Genomic DNA, 15219 nt, shown 5'->3' with positions numbered 1-15219 from the left:
CGTATGTATCGATTCATCATACTTTAGACGTGTATATACGATCAACATACCTTAAAAAAAGGAGCAGTACTGGAAGTATGGGATAGCGAGCGAAGGGAAGCATCGCGTCAGGTTTCGAACAGCCACTCGTATCGGATTGAGACCATCGGTGGTTCTCTTCCTTATCGGGGAGGGACCTATCTTGAGTGGTGACGAATAACTGGGACCAAGAGTGAAGGAGAGGTCGCTGATAGCTCTCGTTCGGTTCAACTGAAAAGGGTACGACGCGTTGGACCCAAGGTCTTCGTGATCAGAGAATACAACAATGAAAAAGAGACGAAACTAGAAGAACTGAACGGAACTGCTACTAAGTGAAAACACTGGTAAAGAAATATAACGAAAACCCATGAAAGACAAGGAAAGAGGAAAGAAATCGAAGAAAGGAAGAACGAAAGGGAAAGAGCTCAATACCGCGAAGACCCACCCCCTCCGCGACTGCTGCTCCCACGACCACGTCCTCGAGTCCCACGGGAGCCTCGAGATCCAGATCCTCCGCCTCGAGATCCGGATCCTTCGTTCGGGCAGTTGCTCGACCTGAAAGAGACGCAACGAAGGGGAGGAGAGGATTCAGTTCCAGAGACGAAGAGAGGTTGGAAGGCGTCGAAGACGGTGAGATGGAAGAATTGAGTGAAGAAGGACGCACCAGTGACCAGCTAAGTATGGCCGAGAGGAGAAGGACGAGAAAGGGAAGGGAAGAGGGAACGGTCAGGGTGAGGAGCATGGACGCGAAGGAAGGCGAAGAAGCACTCACTCTCGTGACATTTGAAACATTCTGGATGGGTAATGAGAGAGGGAATCAGCTCTGTGTCGAGTTCGAAGTGTGCTCGTGGGAAGATCTAGGGAGGCTCACCGTCGTTCGAGCCTCCTCCGCCGCCTCCTCCTCCTCGATCCCCCCCTCGAGCTCGACTAGGACCAGATCCACCCCCGTTTCCTTCGTTCGGACATGCATTGGACCTGTAAAAGTGCGAAGCCAAAGTGTCAGCTGGAAGTCTCGACGACGATCGACGAAGAAGGCGGAAAGAACGAACCAGTGACCGGCTGAGGAGACGAAGGTGAGAGGAAGGAAGGAGTCAGTTCGTTGATCTGATGTCCGCTGTCGGAGAAAGACGTTGGGTACTCACTTTCATGACATTTGAAGCATTCTGGACGAGAAGGAAGAAGGAGAAAAGCCAGAATCGTTGAGACGCGTTGACGACGGACGAATGAATCAGCGAGGACTCACCATCATTCCCACCACCACCACCTCCTCCACCTCCTCCCCTTCCACCTCTTGAACTCGAAGCGCCTCCACCAGAGCGAGATCGACTTGATCCTCCTCCGCCTCCGTCGCCTTCGTTCGGACAAGCGTTCGACCTGTGAAAAGCAAGAGATCAAACGCAGCGACTCAGCTAGAGTCGAAGAACGTGTGGGAACTCAGACGAGTTGTCTGGCAGACAGAGGAGCTGTTCGAAATGGTAGCTCACCAGTGGCCAGCTGAAGGAGGGAAGAAAGAAGCTGGGGTCAGTTCGGCACGGAGAACTCGAAAGAGCTTCGGAAACGATTCAACTCACTTTGATGACATTTGAAGCACTCTGACAGACGAAGGATATTTGAAGGCGTCAGTAGGTGAGGACAGGTTCGGAGTTCTGCGATCGAAGCGGCCTCAGAGGCGAGTAAAGTTGACCCACCATCGTTCCCTCCTCCTCCTCCCGCTCCTCCTCCTCGAGAACCACCACCTCCGGCGCCTCTCCCTCCACCACCTCCTCCAGAACCTCCTCCTCCACCACCTCCTTCAATCTCGTCGTCCCACTGCGAAGAAATGAAGGATGATCAGCTTCAGTCGCGTCGAACGTGAACCCGCGTCGGATCTCACCTTGAAGAAAGTGCATCTTGCTCCTTCGCTACTTGGACACGTCCTGCGAAGTTCGAGAAGGTAGTCTGAATCAGTATCCAGCCACTTGCCGTCGATAACACTGCTCAAGCTTACCAGAACTGTCGACCCTGAGTGAAGGAGCGAGGGTCGAAGCGATCAGCGAGTGTCGACAGGGGAATCGCATCGAAAAGACGACGGCAGCTCACCTTGTTAGGTCCATCCTTCCCAACCGTCCTCACTACCGATGTCAAGTTACAGCCACACTTCAGAGCTCCACCACCGCCACCACCTCCTCCTCCTCCCCAGTGGTCGTCCTCGTGGTCGTCCTCAGCCTTCGCTCGATGTTGAGGTGGTGGACGTCGATTTTGAGCCTGCGACAAGGCGAAGTCAGGCGATAAGAGCGTCAGTCGAGTTCGATTCGAGAAAAGGGGCGGACGAGACGAGCTCACTCCTTCGAAGGGTCGTTTGACAGCTCCTCCTCCTCCTCCTCCGGAAGGACCGTCGCACCACTCCTGTAATTCGAAGGCAAGAAGATCAGCGTTGTCTCGACTTTGAACGGAGAGAGATTGACTCACAAAGAAGCCACAGCTGTCGTCCTGAGGAGCAGAGCAGCACCAGAACTTCCGATCCTTGTTGGCGGTTTCCCTTGTGACGGTTCTCTCGACGGCAGGTTTGTTGCACTGACACTGAGGAGCTCCTCCTCCGCTGTTGTTGTTAGGAGCACGACCACGAGGAGGTGGCGGGGGACCTAGAAAAGGAGAGAACGAAGCGAGGGTTGGTGAGGAAGGTTGAAAGATCGAAGCTGAACGACTCGACTCACCATCGTCGTTGTCAAACTCGTCCTCGTCCGAATCAAGGACAGGTCGACCTCGAGGAGGAGCAGCAGCACCTCTCCCTCGTCCTCGACCAGCAGCGCCTCGACCAGCAGCAGCTCCTCTCGCTCTAGGGGCAGCAGCTCCACGTCCTCGACCTCTCGTACGAGGTGCAGCGGCTCCTCTTCCTCTGGCTCCTCGAGCTCCTCTCCCTCGTGCTCCTCGACCACCTCCTCCATAGTCGTCATCGTCGTCGTCTTCTTCTTCCGAGTCGTTGTTGTTTCGTTCACCGCCTAAAGAAAGAACGAAGAACGCGTAGGTCAAGTGAAGCTCGAAGAGAGGCGAACGAGAAAACAAACTGACCTCGACCTCCGCCTTGAGCGTCGTCGTCGTCTTCTCCAGGAGGAGCTCGGATGTACTTGGTGACGCTCTGAACGGATAAATCGTTGATCAGTAAAGAGACGGAACCACCGAAGAGGTGAGGCGACTGACCTGAATGATCTTGTCCCACTCTCGCTTCGCCTTGATGAAGACCTCCTTGTACTGAGTCAAACTCTCCTCCATGACATCCCGTTTCAGAGATACTCCGTCGCAGATGAGCTGCATTCGATGTTCAGTCTGTTCGAAGAAGAGGAAAGACCGGATCAGCGAAGGTTTCAAACGGTCGAGGAAAGGGCAAAGACGAAACGAACCTCTCTTCGAAGATGAGGTTTGCAGAGCGACCTGTCGAATCCGATGAGATCCCAGCCTTCGACGAGAGCAATCCCGAGAGTCGATGGTGTGAGGTACTTGGTGTTTCCTTGCTGCTGCTCCATCACGTACTCTCGTTTGACGACGGTGGCGATGTGCTCTGCGATCGTCGCGTCGGTTCCTGAGGAAGAAAGACGAGAAAGAAAGGTAAGCTTGAAACGCGAGGATTATCGAAAAAAGCCACGTCATACGCACCGATACCATTCTGATCCATGATCCCAACGAGATCGGCTTCCGTAAGGAGAGAAGGAGCCGTGGTGAATCCACTCTTGAGTTCACAGACTGAGGGAACGAAGGTCTCGTCGACGACGAAGTCTGGGATGAGAGTTCCGTTCCAACGATCGTAAGGGTAGACATCGAGGTAGTTTCGTTGAAGTACGACGAGACCTGCAACAAGAGAAGGAAGGAACGCTTCAGAGTCAGTCGACAAGGAAAGAGAGAGGGAAGGGAGAGACGGGACAGACCTGAGGTGTGAAACTCCTCCTCTGCGATCTCGATCTCGACCGTCGTAGTCTTCCCTTGAGCATCCTGGGAGCACGAAGCTAGGAACCTCCTCGTGACGAACTCGTAGACCTTCTTCTCGTCGCCGGGACCAGGGTTCGTCCAAGCCGTCGGATGGATCGGAGGATGGGCCTTGTCGTTCTTCTTTCCATTTCGAGGACGTTGGAACTCTCCGTTCTGAAGTCTGTTCGAAAGAGAGAAAAGGTGGGGCTTCAGTTCGGACTTCGTCGAAGGAGGCGACTGAGAAAGAAACGAACGCTTGAGCGAATCCTCCCCAGTTGTTGTCTTGGATCTGCTTCTCGATGAGCGGCTTGAAGTCGAAATCCTTGTCGTACTGATCGGTCTCCGTTCGAGGATAGCTGAGGAATCCCTTCTGGTAGAGCTTTTCGGCAGCCTGCCGAAAAGAGTGGGGAATTTCGAACCAAGAGGGTCAGGGCTCGAGAACGACAAGACGGAAGGAAGCTTGACGCGGCGAGACTCACATCGAGGATCGCCTTGGGAGACATGTGAAGAAGCCTCGATCCAGACTTCTGCATCTCAACGGTGGTGAGAGGATAAGGTTTCCTGGTTGGCCAAATACAAAGGGGAGAGTCAGCGATCACGAAGGAAGAACAGATCGAGCAGAGCCAAACGGCGAGCAGAAGTCGAGACTTACCACTTCTTGCTCGGCTTCGTCTCAACCTTCGTCACCGTAGCCAACGGACTCTCCACACACTGCTCGTAGAGGACGACGGACGCCTCGAAGTCGAAGAGATGGTTCCTCCTCCAGTTGAACTCGATCGTGTTGTCGTCCTTCTCCTGTTGAACGGCGATGAACCAGAACTCCTCCGCTGCGAAGGCTTGGATGTGAAGGTATCGAGCGACGACGAATCCGAGAGTCGGAAACTGACAGGGACCTGGAAGAGGGGTTCAAAGACGCGAGGGAGAAACGAAGAGTCAGTACGAGGAATCGACGCGTCGAATCAGAGGAGGTGGATCGCGAGAGACGAAGCTCGGTCAAGAACGAGAATGTAGGAACCTCACCATAGCTGATGACCTTCTTATCTAGCTCTGGGAAGGCAGCTTGGAGAGCCATCGTCTGAAGTCTCGTGATGGCTGCTCCAGTCCGAAGATCGAGCTCGATTCGAAGGTCGACGGCTGCTGCCGAAAGCATGTCGAGAGCGATGGGATTCCGAGCGGCATTGTGGATCTGACTAGAAGAGTAAACAGTGAGTCAGACTCCTTTGCTCTCGTTGGAATGAACGGAGGGAGGAGAGAGAAAAGACGTCGTCTGAGAGAAGAGAGAAAGGGGAAAGGAGACCTCACGCTGGAATGATAGCGCTGAACTTGGCTCGAAGACAGTTGATCCGAGGGTTCGCTTGACGACAGTGCCCGAGAACCTCTGCTCCTATATGCTCTCCTTCTCGATCGCAATCCGTCCAGATGAGGAGGAGGTCGTGATCTCGAGCGAGTCGTTTGATGTTGGTCACGACGGGTTTGTTGTCCTGTAGAGAGGCGAAGGAAGGGTTTCAGCATCTCTTCAGAACAGTACCAAAGTCCTCTACTGGACGAGACCAAAAATAAGAGGGCCCACCTTGCTGAGCGACTCGTAGATCTCTGCGTCGAAGAGAGCGAAGGGAGGGCAAGAGTGCCACTTTCGATGCTCGTCTCCAAAGTCCCGATCGTTGACGTGTCCAAGAACGGCAGTGACGGTGAACTGGACGGGCTGAGGATGAGGAGGGAGTTTGTAAGGAAAGGTGTAGTTCTTGATGTACTTGGTTCCGGCGGCAGGAGTCTGAGGGGGAGAGAGGGAGGGAGGAGGAGGAGGAGGTCAGCTTTGTGAGCTCGTTCAGGCTTTATGAGGTTCGGAACGCTGCTCCTATCGAGCCTACAGAGAGGCCAGTTGGTGGCCTAATTCAACAGGGTCGAAGGGAGCTCAGATAAACTCGAAGGCGTGGAGAAGAAGGGACCAAAGATGCTGATCTCTCGACAGCTCGAGCTCAACATCCCTCCTCCCTTCCTCTCCACTTCGCCCGTCATCCTCCCCAGAGCCGCTCGAACGCACCCAACCCAGAGTGAAGCACGCATATACCCCTCTTCCTCTCGTTCCCAAAGAAGTAGGACCTCTCGCAGCTCCGTTCTCAAGACCGAAGCTCATCCGTCTCCCTCCTTCCACTCCTTCTCCTCCACCTCTCGTCCTCCCACCTCCTCCTTTCCTTCTCCCTTCTCTCCCCTCGCAAACCTCTCAGCTCGACGTTCGACTCACCATGTTCGCCTGACCCTCTCCCAAGATCCTAGCTATCTCCTTCGCGATCGAAGGCTTCTCGGCAACGCATAGAACTCTTCGAGGATGAGGATGGATGGGCATCGGTGGGAGGTTGAGGTTGTGGCTGCTTGCTAGAGCTGCTTTTCGAGGGTTGGTTTGATCGAGATTCGAGGAGGGTCGAATGGGCACGGAGGCCCCCTTGGAGGTTGGAAAAGGCGAGGTGGTAGGGTTGAGGAGAGAGGGAGGGAAGGGAAGATGGAAAGCGGAGGGAAGGAGCTCGTCTGAGCTCGAAGGAGAGACGCGCTGGATTTCTCTCTCTTTCCAGAGGGGCTGAAGAAGTTTTCTTTGCGGGTTCGAGGATCTTCTCGTAGTCTCAGAAAAGAGCAGAGTCGCGTGAGACCTTCGTAGAATCCTCTCTGCCAAAGGAACGGTGAGCTGGCCTTATGTAGCACGAAGTTGATCAGGGGAGCGACGCGTCGCAGATCCGCGATCTTGTTCTCGAAACGTGAAGGTTTTCTTGCAGACCAGAACGAGGAGACTTGCAGGAGACAGATAAGGAGTTCACGATGAAGGTACATGGTATCGGAACAAAGGAAGAGAGAGAGCTAGACTAGAAAGGATATTGCACAAGTTTGTATTTTTTTTGGAGCGCTCCCATCGGTTTGAATCCTCTGGTGCGCTGAGTAAAAGTGCCGAGCTCTAGGAAAGGTTATTAAAATAGGCGGGTGCATGGATGATGTCTTGGTAGACTAGCAAACGCCAGAGTGTGATTTTCCAGGTGAAGAAGAAAGAAAGAAAGAGGAAGGGGGAAGGGGAGGGAGGAAGGGAGAGGAGGATCCGCTCGCCGTCGAGTAAAAAGATTAAAGCCTCCCAACAAACGCGGGGAGTCCCAACGTAAGGTACGAGCGGAAAGGATAAAGGTATGGGTAGCAAGGTGTATCGTGCCTGTGAAGCTCACTGTCGTAGAGACAGGGACAGATCAACAAAATAGCAAGAACCTCCTCCTCACCTCCATCAAGTGAGACACGAGAAGAGATGAAGAAAAGGGTTGGTTGTTGTTCGCTACCTGAATGGAAGTTCTAAAGCCTAGAAGTATAAGGGCTAAAGTCTTCAAAGTGAGGTAGCGGTGGGGTTGTAGGAGGGAGGGAGGAGGGAAGGAGAGGGGAGGGGAGGGGGGAGGAGAGCGAGCGTTCGTAAGGAAGCGACTCGGGTTGGAACGAGATGGAGAGAAGAAGAAGAGACAGGACTGGGAGGGAAGAAGATAGAGGGAGATGGAGGGGTAGAAGGAGGAGACAAGCTCGACTCGAAGGGCGCTGGAGGGATCGAAAGGAAGGGAGGAGGTTTCAAGGTCTTTTTCGGACGAGGGATTACTGTGGAAAGAAAGACGAAAGAAGGTCAGCATCTGAGTATGAAAACTGAAGAAGGGGAGAGAGGAGACGAACGCTTTGGCACAAGGGATGGAGAAGGAGCAGGAGAAGGGAAGGGGAGGGGAGGAGGAGGTAGAGGGAAGGAAGGAGGTCAGAAAAGATCGAGTTTTGATCCCAACTCCTCACCGCCCTGTTCCCGCGTGCTTCTCAGAGTCAGAGGAAGAGAGGAAAACAAGCAGATCTTCTAAGGATCGAGGGGAGATGGGCTGAATACGGTCGTAGTAGAAGATCCGAAAGAGAGACTGTGAAAAAATGGAGGGTTTACCTCGGCGAGCGAGAGAGAGGAGCGCGTTTGGTTTTCACGCGTCGTCCCCTCTTTTCTCTTCCCGCTGAAACTCTGAGAGACCTGGTTCCCCGCGGCATGCACACGAGGCTGTGGAATGCTTCTAGGTGCTGAGAGCGATCTATCGAGGCATCCTAGTCAATCCTTCACCGCCTCAAACTCTGCTTTCTTGCCTTCGACCAGCTACCATCCCCTCGTCCTCTGCTCGTGAACTCAACTCATCCGTCTTCTCAACTCTATCGGCTTCGATACCTAAATCTCTAATTGTAAGTCTCCAGAGATCGCTTCGTTCACTCCTCTACCCTGTCTCGTTCGATCTCCAGGACGCGTCGTCGTTGTCGACCCGATGTCAATTTCCTGCTGCTCTCACTTCTTGAGTTTCTACTTTGAACATCTACGGATCTCGGACAGAGCGTAGAGCCCTGAAAGACGAAAGAAAATAGGCTCTTCAGCCAGATCTACAAACCCACAGACCTCTCCGAATCGACGCGGATTCTCTGTCCTCTCCCTTTCTCTTCCCCTCCTCAAACCCATTTACCGCACAAAAAATCCCCGCAACTCATTCACTCTCAGCTTCTTTACTCTGACCCCGAGGAAGACGTCTTCTGCCCTCATCTCGTAGGGAATCGACTGTTTCGCCCACTTTTTGATTGGCTCCGTTTTCCGACCCTGCCTCTTCCGCGAGGGTCAAGGTCAAGTTCGTCTCCAACTCCCATCCTTCTCTCTCCCCTCCCCCAACCCACCCTACCCCCCTCGTGAGTCCATCTACCCCGCACCTCCAGCTACCGACTCCCTCATCCCTCGATACCTTCCTAGAACGAGAAAGAACGAGCAGCAAAACTCAAGCTGATCACCTCCTCCCTCTCCTCCTTTTTCCTTCCTCCCTCCTCCTCCTCTCCCTCCCCTCACCATCGTTCCTCCCCCTCTACAGCCCCTTTCTCTTTTCTACTACTATGTTCCTTCCCTGGGGACCTCTCGGAGCTGGTCAAGGAGTCGCCAACTGGCTCTGGTCCAAGCCTGCTATCGCCACCGTCCTTCGACCTATCTCTCGAGTGTACATCAACCAGATGGGTTACCGACAGCTTGGTCTCCTCAAGGATGATATCATCCAGTGCGAGAACCCTATTGTTCAAAAGGTGCGTCGCATCTCTTTGCAGAGCTGGTTGGAGTGGGGGAGCGAGGGGAGCTGGAGGAGAGGTAGGGAGAGGAAGGAAAGGGAGAGGAAGGAGAGGAGAGCTGACTTCCTTTGTTCCTTCTTTCTCTTTCCCCTTCCCCTCAACTCTTCCTTCACCTCGCATCTATCTTACTACCACACCATCCCTTCGCTCCCCATCGAACCCATCCGATCGTCGAAACCGCTTCCCTCCATCGGCTTTCGATCCTCCCTCCCAACCCGACTCCTTCCTCGACTCTCACCCTCCAAACCCAACGTCAACGTCAACCCTACGAATCCCTTCCTTCCTCCTCTCCTCCATCGACTCCTTGCTCGGAATCCAATCCACTCCAGGTTCGTTCATCTTCCCATTCGGTTTCTTCGTTGAACGACCTGGCGTTCGCGTGCGATCTAGCGATAAAGACCCAAAGGCTGACTCTTGATTCGTTCTCTCCCTCCTTCCTTTCGTCCCTCTCTCTCCCTCCCTTGTCCCATCGCTCGACCCTCATGATCTACTCCTACCTCACCTACATCGCACTCATTGCAACACCACTTTCACAAAACACCTTCGTCTTCCAACCCAACCCGACTCAATCACCTCTCGTCTCCTCCCTCCCTCAACCTCAACCTCACCTCACCTCTCTCTCCTCACTTAGGCTCTCGGCCGCCTCACCGCTCGAGAGGGTTACGATCGAAACTACCGACTCCGACGAGCGATGCAGCAGGAGATCATCCACCGAGATCTTCCCAAGGCCGAGTGGACTACCGACGAGCAGGTGCGTCCCTTTCTCTCCTCCCTTTCTCTCCTCTCTCCCGAATCCACCTCCAACCTCTCTCGCTCGAACGAACAGTCGAACTGACCTTCCTTCCCTTTTGACTCGTTTGCTCGTTCGTCTGTTTGTAGGACATCCCCTACCTCCAAGGAAAGATCCTCGAGGTGATGAAGGAGGAGAAGGAGCGAGCCGAGTGGAACAACATGACTGTTACTAGGAAGTAAAGTCGGTGTGTGTTCGTGTGCAGTGTTAAGGAGGACGAGGGGTGTGTGGGATCTTTGAAGGAAAGAGAGGGAGGGAGGAGGAGAAGGACGTAAAGTAGAGATAGGTCGAAGAGGAGGAGGGCTGAAGGAAGAAGGAAGATACGATGGTGGCTTTCTCGTTTCGATTTCGCCCAGTTCTCTTCTTGCCCAAGCAAGTCGAGGCGTCAACTTGCGATCTGAGTGTACCTTCAAGATAAAGGAAGCCTCGCCTCATTCCCAGCACGTCTTCTTCGCATGCGAGCTCGGCCAGTCGGGCAGCTCCTCCTGCCCTTTCTTCCTTTGACCCACACGATCTCTTTCTCCCTCAAACCACCACCCCACCCTTTCCATTTCTTCTCGTTCAACAGGATGACCCGTTTCCTCTCCATCATCCTCAACCCAACCTCGGGAGCTCGAACATCTACAACTTGTTCGTCTCCATCTCGTTCAACCTCCGCTTCGCTTGTTCGAATCGAAGCTCACCTTCCAGTCCTCGCTTACTCCTCTTTCTCCGTGCTATCTTTGCTCCCTTCTTTTCTCGCAGTTCTCAACGAGACCTTACTCCCTCTACTCGAAGCCTACAATGGAAGTCCAACCGGAGAAGCGGACCGAATCGAATGGGAGATCCTGACGAGTGAGAAGGAGAACGACGGGGTTCGATTGGGAGAGCTGCTACGAGCTCGATGGGAGGCGGACGAGAAGGAGGAGGTCGTCAGAGCTGTGGTTCTGGGTGGGGATGGGACTAGTCATGGTGAGTCGGTCAATGGCGAGACGAGCGAGGGAGAAGGCAAGGGAGGGAAGGAGAGGGAAGTGCGAGCTCGAGCTCACCCATCTCCGCTCGTTCTTGTTTGGTTTCTCGTTACTTCTCGCAGAATTGATCGAAGGCTTCTTCCCTCCCTCTTCCCTCTCCACCAACACTCCCTCCGCCGCCCAACCGACGCTCGAGCTCGTCCCCCTGCCCTTGGGAACAGCCAACGCCCTCTTCAACACCCTTCATCCGCCCTCGACTCTCGTCTCTCCCTTGCCTTCCTTCGCTTCGTCCCTCAACCTGACAGAGCAACAAACCTGGTCTCTTCGCTCTTTGCTTTCATACCTTTCCTCGGCAACCACCTCCAGTTCCAACTCCAAGGAAAACCTTCTACCCTTGCCTTTAACGCTCACAACCCTCCTCCCGCCCGTCTCCTCAACCCTCCCACCCGTCAAACTCCTCACCCACATCGTCCTCTCAACAGCCATGCACGCCTCCCTCCTTGAACGATCCGAAACCTTTCGAGCTCAGTACCCTGGAGTGGAGAGGTTCAAACTCGCAGCGGAACAGGTCCTCTCTTTACCCTTCCCTGGTCGCCTCACCCTCCTCGCTCCTCACTCTTCCAACACCAACGCGAACGTCCTACGCTACTCGCCCACCTCGAAAACCTTCCAACCCCTCTCAAAGAAGAAAGGTCTGGTTCTCGACGGCCCGTTCGCTTACGTGCTGAGCTCAACGGTCGTTTCAAGGCTGGAAGCGAGCTTTGTGATTCAGCCTTTGTTGGAGAGGGATCCGCCTGGAGGGGAGGGAGGAACGATGGATTTGATGGTGCTTAGGCCTGGGAGGTGTAAAAAAGTGATGGAGGGAGAAGAGTGGGAAAGGGTGGTGAGAGGGGTGATGGGTGGGGCGTATCATGGTGAGTTGAGAGAGGAGAGAAGACGCGTCGAGACGACGTTCGAGCTCGAGGTTCGTCGCTGATCTTTCCTTTTTGGATTTTGGGTCGACAGATGGGAAGCACGTTGAAGAACTAATTGAAGATGCAGTGGTAGAGGGGGAAGGAGGTGAGGGCGTAACGGAAGTCTATCGAGTTGGAGGATGGGTTTGGGAGCCTCAACCTGTACGTTTCCTCTTCCTCTTTCTTGCCTTCCCTCCCTCTTCTTCTTCCCCGACCCAACCACACACCCCTTCGTTCAGCCATCTTCTCTCTTTCTCTTCCTCACCCAAAGTCCCTCGTCACTCGCCTGGCTCTAGAATTCTAACGCGTTCGTCTCTTCCTTTCAACAGTCCTCGTCCAACGAACAAACCCCCTCCCACGTCATCTGCGCGGACGGAGCGATCCATCGGGTTCCTGTGGGTGGGAAAGCGGTAGTGGAGGTGTTGGGGACGGGTTCGGGTGGGGATGTGAAGGTTTGGCGCTGAGGAGAGGAGAGGACGAGCAGGGAGAAGTTTGGGAGGGATCGGACGGGAACGAGGCTGGGGTTCGATGTTGCGTAGGTGGTTGACTGGTGGTTGGCGACTCATGATTACGCTTTGACGAACTGAACAGAGGGAAGAGGGAAGGGAGAAAGAAAAGAGAGAGAAGAGGAGAGGAGAGACGCGATGGGTTGTGTTCTCGATTCGAGCTTGCTCTCTGTTTGCGCTTTCAAGTTGTGAGAAGCAGGATTCGTTTGGACCCTGCGTCGGTCCTCGAGAAGAAAAAGCCGTGAAGACGGCGAAGGAGATTGGAATCCGAGGAGAGGAGGATGAGGTTCTGCGTCGTTTTCCTTGTTGTCGAAGAGGGGAGAGAAGTTGTGCTCGACCTTGGGTCGACTGATGATGGGATTCTCGTCCGAGGGAGGTGCGGATCGTTTTCGAGGTGGCATGGAGGGTGAAGAAGGGAAGGAGGGAGGGTTGGGAGATGATGGCTGTTTGAAGGGAGAAGGGTTCATGAGCTCGTTCCTCCTTAACCGTCACCTTCACCCCCCTTGACCCTTCCTTTCGAGGAGGATTTTCATTCTCTCGACACCATGGCGACCTACCACCGACTGTCCTCTTCCCCTCGACCTTCAACTTCTTCTCTTCGAGCTCTCGAGCTCTCTCCCCCTTCCTCTCCTCCAACAAGAGCTCATCGTTCAAACACGCTCTCCTCCCTCAACGGTTTCGACTTCGCTCTCGATTCTTTGGTTATCCCTCTCAGTCTCAGCAGAGAAGATGGAGGTAACGATGGCACTGGTGAAGGAGGAGAGGCGGAGAAGCATGTCGGGCTCATCAATGGTTCGTCTGGCAAGAGAGAAGGAAGGGAAGAAAGGAACCGAGCTCACCCATCACTCCTTCCTTCCCTCTCGTCCTCCAGGAATCGCCCTCGTCGTCGGTCTTCAAGTCGGATCCGGGATCTTCTCATCTCCAGGAGTCGTCTTAGCTAGCGTTGGAAGCAGTGGAGCAGCTCTGGTCGTCTGGGTGCTCTCGGGCTTCCTAGCCTGGTCAGGAGCTGCTTCTTTCGCAGAGCTTGGTAGTGCCATTCCTTTGAACGGAGGAGCTCAAGCATATCTTGCTTGTGAGTACCAGATCAGGCATCATGGTCCACACCAGCTGACCACTTGGTTATCATCTCCAGATTCCTACGGGCCACTCGTTTCCTATCTCTTCTCGTGGACCGCGTTCGTTCACTCTCTCTTTCCCTGTTTATCCTCGCTGCGATGAGCTTCTAGCTGATTGCATTCGTCCTTCTTCCTCGCAGGGTATCTCTACTAAAACCAGGATCCTCAGCCATCATCGCTCTCATTTTCGGGTACGTCCTCCTCGTCCTCTCACCGTCTTTCCTTCCCTTGACTCACGCGTCGCTCTCTCCCAACCTCCTACCGTCTTTGGAACTCGCAGAGAGTACCTCAACCGACTCATCTACCACTCAACCTCATCGGATCCTACCAATATCATAGAGATACCTGAATGGTCGATCAAACTCACAGCGACACTCGCCATTTTGCTCGTCTCCCTCGTCAACCTGGCGAACGCGAGGATGGGCACGGGAGTGCAGGTCGTTCTTACTTCGATAAAGGTGAGACATGGGTTGTTTCTGATCGATCACATTCCAGCGTCTCGAATTCGAAGAGAGAGCGAGAATGAGGCTCGAAGTCGAGTTGTTGACGCGTCGCTCCCTCCTTTCCTTTTCTTTCCCAGCTCTGCTCGCTTCTCTTCGTCGTCGGACTCGGGCTCGTCAGTTTAATTCGACACGGACCTGGAGATAGTCTCAGGCTGGACACTCTCTTTGAAGGAAGCTCGTCGAATCCAGGGAGCTACGCCATCGCTTTGTGAGTCTTCGTCCTGCCTTCGTTTGTTCAAATCGAAGGCTGATCCCGTCTTTCTTCTCCTTGTTCACTCGTCAGCTACTCCGGCCTATGGGCTTTCGATGGCTGGGATCAATCCAACGTTCGTCGTCTCGCTTTCTCCCCTCTCACTCTTCTCGTAACGATGCTCACAACCTCTCCTCGTTCTCTGCAGTACGTTGCCGGCGAAATGATCAACACAACCCGAGATCTACCTAGAGTGATCCATACCTCGATGGCGATTGTCACGGTCCTTTTCACCATGGCGAACGTCGCGTACTTCGTCGTCCTGGATGAGGCTACCGTCGCTCGCTCCAACACCGTTGCTCTCGTTCGGCCAGATCTTCTCCCTTTTCCATATCCAGAGTCTCTATATCCCCTCGACTAACCTCTTCTTTCTCTGCTTCTTCTCTTCAGGACTTCGGTTCGGCTCTCCTCGGACCCGCAGGAGGGATCACCTTCTCGGTTCGTCTCGTCTTCTTTGGACGTCGACGTCGACGTCGACGTCCTCTTTCGCCCGTTCACTGAACTCCCTCCCTTCTTTCGATCCAGCTACTCGTCGCCATCTCCTGCATCGGAGCTCTCAACGGATCCTTCTACACCTCCGCTCGACTGATCTACGCAGCAGCGAAGGAAAGGACGCTGCCTGCCCTCTTCGGACGCCTACACCCTGTTCGAAAGACACCCGTAAATGCGATGGGGCTTCAGGCTGGCTTGACCATCGTGTTCACAATTTTTGGAGGAGGATTCCGCTCCCTCGTCAATCTGTTCAGCGTGGCCAATTGGTTGTTCTATCTTTTGACTGGTGAGCCCTACACTCTTTCCTCTCCTTCGACAACTGAGCCTGACCTTCCTTCTTTTCTAGTGATGGGACTGCTCATCCTGAGAGTCAAGGAACCCTACCTCGAACGACCGTACAAGACTTGGTTGATCACGCCCGTTATCGTTCGTTGTCTCCCTCTCGATCTCGACTTCAGTCCCGTCGACCCGACCGAAGCTGACGTTTCTCTCTTTTCGCTTGATCTTTCGAATCTCAGTTCTGCATTGTAGCCCTCTTCCTCCTCCTCATGCCAATCATAGCAGCTCCCTTCG

The 15219-nt window shown here is 54.0% G+C and overlaps 4 protein-coding genes across 4 annotated transcripts; 3 read left to right on the top strand and 1 right to left on the bottom strand.

Moving 5' to 3' along the window:
- Positions 1–3076: 3076 nt before the first annotated feature.
- On the bottom strand, positions 3077–6467 carry BDY24DRAFT_131159 (DNA topoisomerase III). The gene is made up of 11 exons (XM_076636000.1): positions 6200–6467; positions 5528–5728; positions 5260–5438; positions 4978–5147; positions 4610–4850; positions 4437–4518; positions 4212–4348; positions 3918–4138; positions 3649–3840; positions 3396–3574; positions 3077–3321 (listed from the first exon to the last, which is right to left on the bottom strand). The coding sequence occupies exons 1-11, from the start codon at positions 6299–6301 to the stop codon at positions 3154–3156; spliced, it is 1872 nt and encodes a 623-aa protein (XP_076494614.1). The 5' UTR covers positions 6302–6467; the 3' UTR covers positions 3077–3153.
- A 2090-nt stretch (positions 6468–8557) lies between these two features.
- QCR7 (ubiquinol--cytochrome-c reductase subunit 7) lies at positions 8558–10223 on the top strand. The gene is made up of 4 exons (XM_076641376.1): positions 8558–8664; positions 8841–9045; positions 9719–9838; positions 9967–10223. Exons 2-4 carry the CDS (start codon positions 8863–8865, stop codon positions 10057–10059), a joined length of 396 nt encoding a protein of 131 aa, XP_076494613.1. The 5' UTR covers positions 8558–8664; positions 8841–8862; the 3' UTR covers positions 10060–10223.
- On the top strand, positions 10128–12742 carry BDY24DRAFT_131018 (acylglycerol kinase family protein). The gene is made up of 5 exons (XM_076635999.1): positions 10128–10507; positions 10622–10828; positions 10950–11741; positions 11833–11942; positions 12110–12742. Exons 1-5 carry the CDS (start codon positions 10333–10335, stop codon positions 12242–12244), a joined length of 1419 nt encoding a protein of 472 aa, XP_076494612.1. The 5' UTR covers positions 10128–10332; the 3' UTR covers positions 12245–12742.
- On the top strand, positions 12687–15187 carry BDY24DRAFT_395891 (amino acid permease-domain-containing protein). The gene is made up of 11 exons (XM_076641375.1): positions 12687–13078; positions 13158–13358; positions 13419–13461; positions 13542–13592; positions 13682–13859; positions 13982–14112; positions 14188–14230; positions 14303–14458; positions 14545–14592; positions 14680–14932; positions 14993–15187. The coding sequence occupies exons 1-11, from the start codon at positions 12832–12834 to the stop codon at positions 15175–15177; spliced, it is 1536 nt and encodes a 511-aa protein (XP_076494611.1). The 5' UTR covers positions 12687–12831; the 3' UTR covers positions 15178–15187.
- The last annotated feature ends 32 nt before the right edge of the window (positions 15188–15219 follow it).

This window comes from Mrakia frigida, assembly GCF_051309035.1.
Source record: "Mrakia frigida strain ATCC 22029 unplaced genomic scaffold BDY24scaffold_25, whole genome shotgun sequence".
In the NCBI taxonomy this organism is placed as follows: Eukaryota; Fungi; Basidiomycota; class Tremellomycetes; order Cystofilobasidiales; family Mrakiaceae; genus Mrakia; species Mrakia frigida.
Note: the sequence above shows the minus strand (reverse complement) of the source record. Positions and strands in the feature narration are given on the sequence as shown.

Coding starts and splice junctions, on each gene's coding strand:
- BDY24DRAFT_131159 (XM_076636000.1), bottom strand. CDS start 6,301: ATGCCCATCCATCCTCATCCTCGAAGAGTTCTATGCGTTGCCGAGAAG. Junction 4,851..4,977: donor TAAGAAGGTCATCAGCTATG/GTGAGGTTCCTA, acceptor CCCCTCTTCCAG/GTCCCTGTCAGTTTCCGACT. Junction 3,841..3,917: donor GGAGGAGTTTCACACCTCAG/GTCTGTCCCGTC, acceptor CTCTTGTTGCAG/GTCTCGTCGTACTTCAACGA.
- BDY24DRAFT_131018 (XM_076635999.1), top strand. CDS start 10,333: ATGCGAGCTCGGCCAGTCGGGCAGCTCCTCCTGCCCTTTCTTCCTTTG. Junction 10,508..10,621: donor AGCTCGAACATCTACAACTT/GTTCGTCTCCAT, acceptor CTTTTCTCGCAG/TTCTCAACGAGACCTTACTC. Junction 11,943..12,109: donor GGGTTTGGGAGCCTCAACCT/GTACGTTTCCTC, acceptor TCCTTTCAACAG/TCCTCGTCCAACGAACAAAC.
- BDY24DRAFT_395891 (XM_076641375.1), top strand. CDS start 12,832: ATGGCGACCTACCACCGACTGTCCTCTTCCCCTCGACCTTCAACTTCT. Junction 13,593..13,681: donor ATCATCGCTCTCATTTTCGG/GTACGTCCTCCT, acceptor TGGAACTCGCAG/AGAGTACCTCAACCGACTCA. Junction 14,231..14,302: donor ATGGCTGGGATCAATCCAAC/GTTCGTCGTCTC, acceptor CGTTCTCTGCAG/TACGTTGCCGGCGAAATGAT.
- QCR7 (XM_076641376.1), top strand. CDS start 8,863: ATGTTCCTTCCCTGGGGACCTCTCGGAGCTGGTCAAGGAGTCGCCAAC. Junction 9,046..9,718: donor AGAACCCTATTGTTCAAAAG/GTGCGTCGCATC, acceptor CTCCTCACTTAG/GCTCTCGGCCGCCTCACCGC. Junction 9,839..9,966: donor AGTGGACTACCGACGAGCAG/GTGCGTCCCTTT, acceptor GTCTGTTTGTAG/GACATCCCCTACCTCCAAGG.